General features: G+C 68.5%; 1 protein-coding gene across 1 annotated transcript in view; it reads left to right on the forward strand.

Annotated features, from left to right (window-relative positions):
* The window catches only part of CTTN (cortactin), a 36,952-nt gene that overhangs the window by 28,451 nt on the left and 7,279 nt on the right, over positions 1-1,222 (forward strand). The window contains 2 exon segments of the mRNA XM_015560200.1: positions 352-462; positions 814-924. Coding sequence (XP_015415686.1) covers positions 352-462; positions 814-924 — 222 coding nt within the window.

Below are 1,222 nucleotides of genomic sequence, written 5' to 3' on the forward strand. Positions count from 1 at the left end.
GTGTGCAGCCCCCCCGTCTCCCGGAGGGCTTTGTTCCGGGCGCTTGGCCCCATCGTGTGCCCGGTGCCGTGGGCTCCTGTGGAGCAGTAACTGCTCCCAGGACTCGGCCTGGCGCAGAGCTGAGGCTGAGCGAATGCTCAGGGTGTCCTGTCCCCTCTGCGGTGCTGCACAGGCGCTGTGGCTGCCGCTCGGGCTGTGCCGTGAGCAACCGCTTCCTGCCCCGGGGGCGGGGGTGCTGCAGGTGCCAATGTGCCCGCTGCTGCCGTTCCTGGTGCTCGGTGGAGCCTGGGCATCTCCCGTCGTCTGGGGTCAGGACCAGAGGCTGAGACACGCTCACTGCCTCGTTCTCAGATTACTCCAAAGGCTTCGGCGGCAAGTACGGCATCGACAAGGACAAGGTGGACAAGAGCGCCGTCGGCTTCGAGTATCAAGGCAAACCGGAGAAGCACGAGTCCCAGAAAGGTGCCCGCCTCTCCTCCCTGTCCCGGCAGCGGGAACGAGCACGGAGCCTCGGCCCAGCCCGCAGCCGGCGCAGACGCCCCTCCTGTGGGCCTGGGAGCCTCAGACAGGCCGCCCTGCCTGCACCCCGGGGGCCGGGCTCCGGTCCCGGCTTGGGTGTGCCCGCGGTCCTGCTGCAGGTTGGGTTGCTTCCTGGGGTCCCCAGGAGGCTGCCTGTGGGGACCCCCAGGTGGCCAGAGACCTGGAGGAGCGGGCGGGCGGTCGGGCGGTGGTTCACGTTCACTGTGCTGGAACGGGCGCCCTCCCTGGCCCTCCTGCTGTTGGCTCACATGGCCGTGCTCTGTCGTCACGCAGACTACGCGCGAGGCTTCGGGGGGAAGTTTGGGGTGCAGACGGACCGGCAGGACAAGTGCGCGCTGGGCTGGGACCACCAGGAGAAACCTGAGCTGCACGACTCCCAGAAAGGTACGCCTCCGCGCTCCTGTAGCCGTGGCCTCTTCCCTCTTGGGGTTGTCCTATGCCTCCCAGTTTTGAGGAAACTCTGGCCACTGTAGCGATGGCCCTGGCCCCCAACTCCCCACTCCACTCGGTCATCGCCCAAGGCGTGTCCTGTGCTGGGTTCTGTCCTCGAGGTGCTGCCGCGGTTGGTGCAGGGCCACACCTCCTGCCCCGCCTCTGCTGGAACAGCCCGTCCTGGAGGCAGCGCGGCCCCCATGTCCCGCCTCGAACCGCCTCTCGAGGCGCGGAGTCGTGCCCTCTGCTC

This window comes from Myotis davidii, unplaced genomic scaffold, assembly GCF_000327345.1.
Source record: "Myotis davidii unplaced genomic scaffold, ASM32734v1 scaffold3211, whole genome shotgun sequence".
Lineage (NCBI taxonomy): Eukaryota > Metazoa > Chordata > Mammalia > Chiroptera > Vespertilionidae > Myotis > Myotis davidii.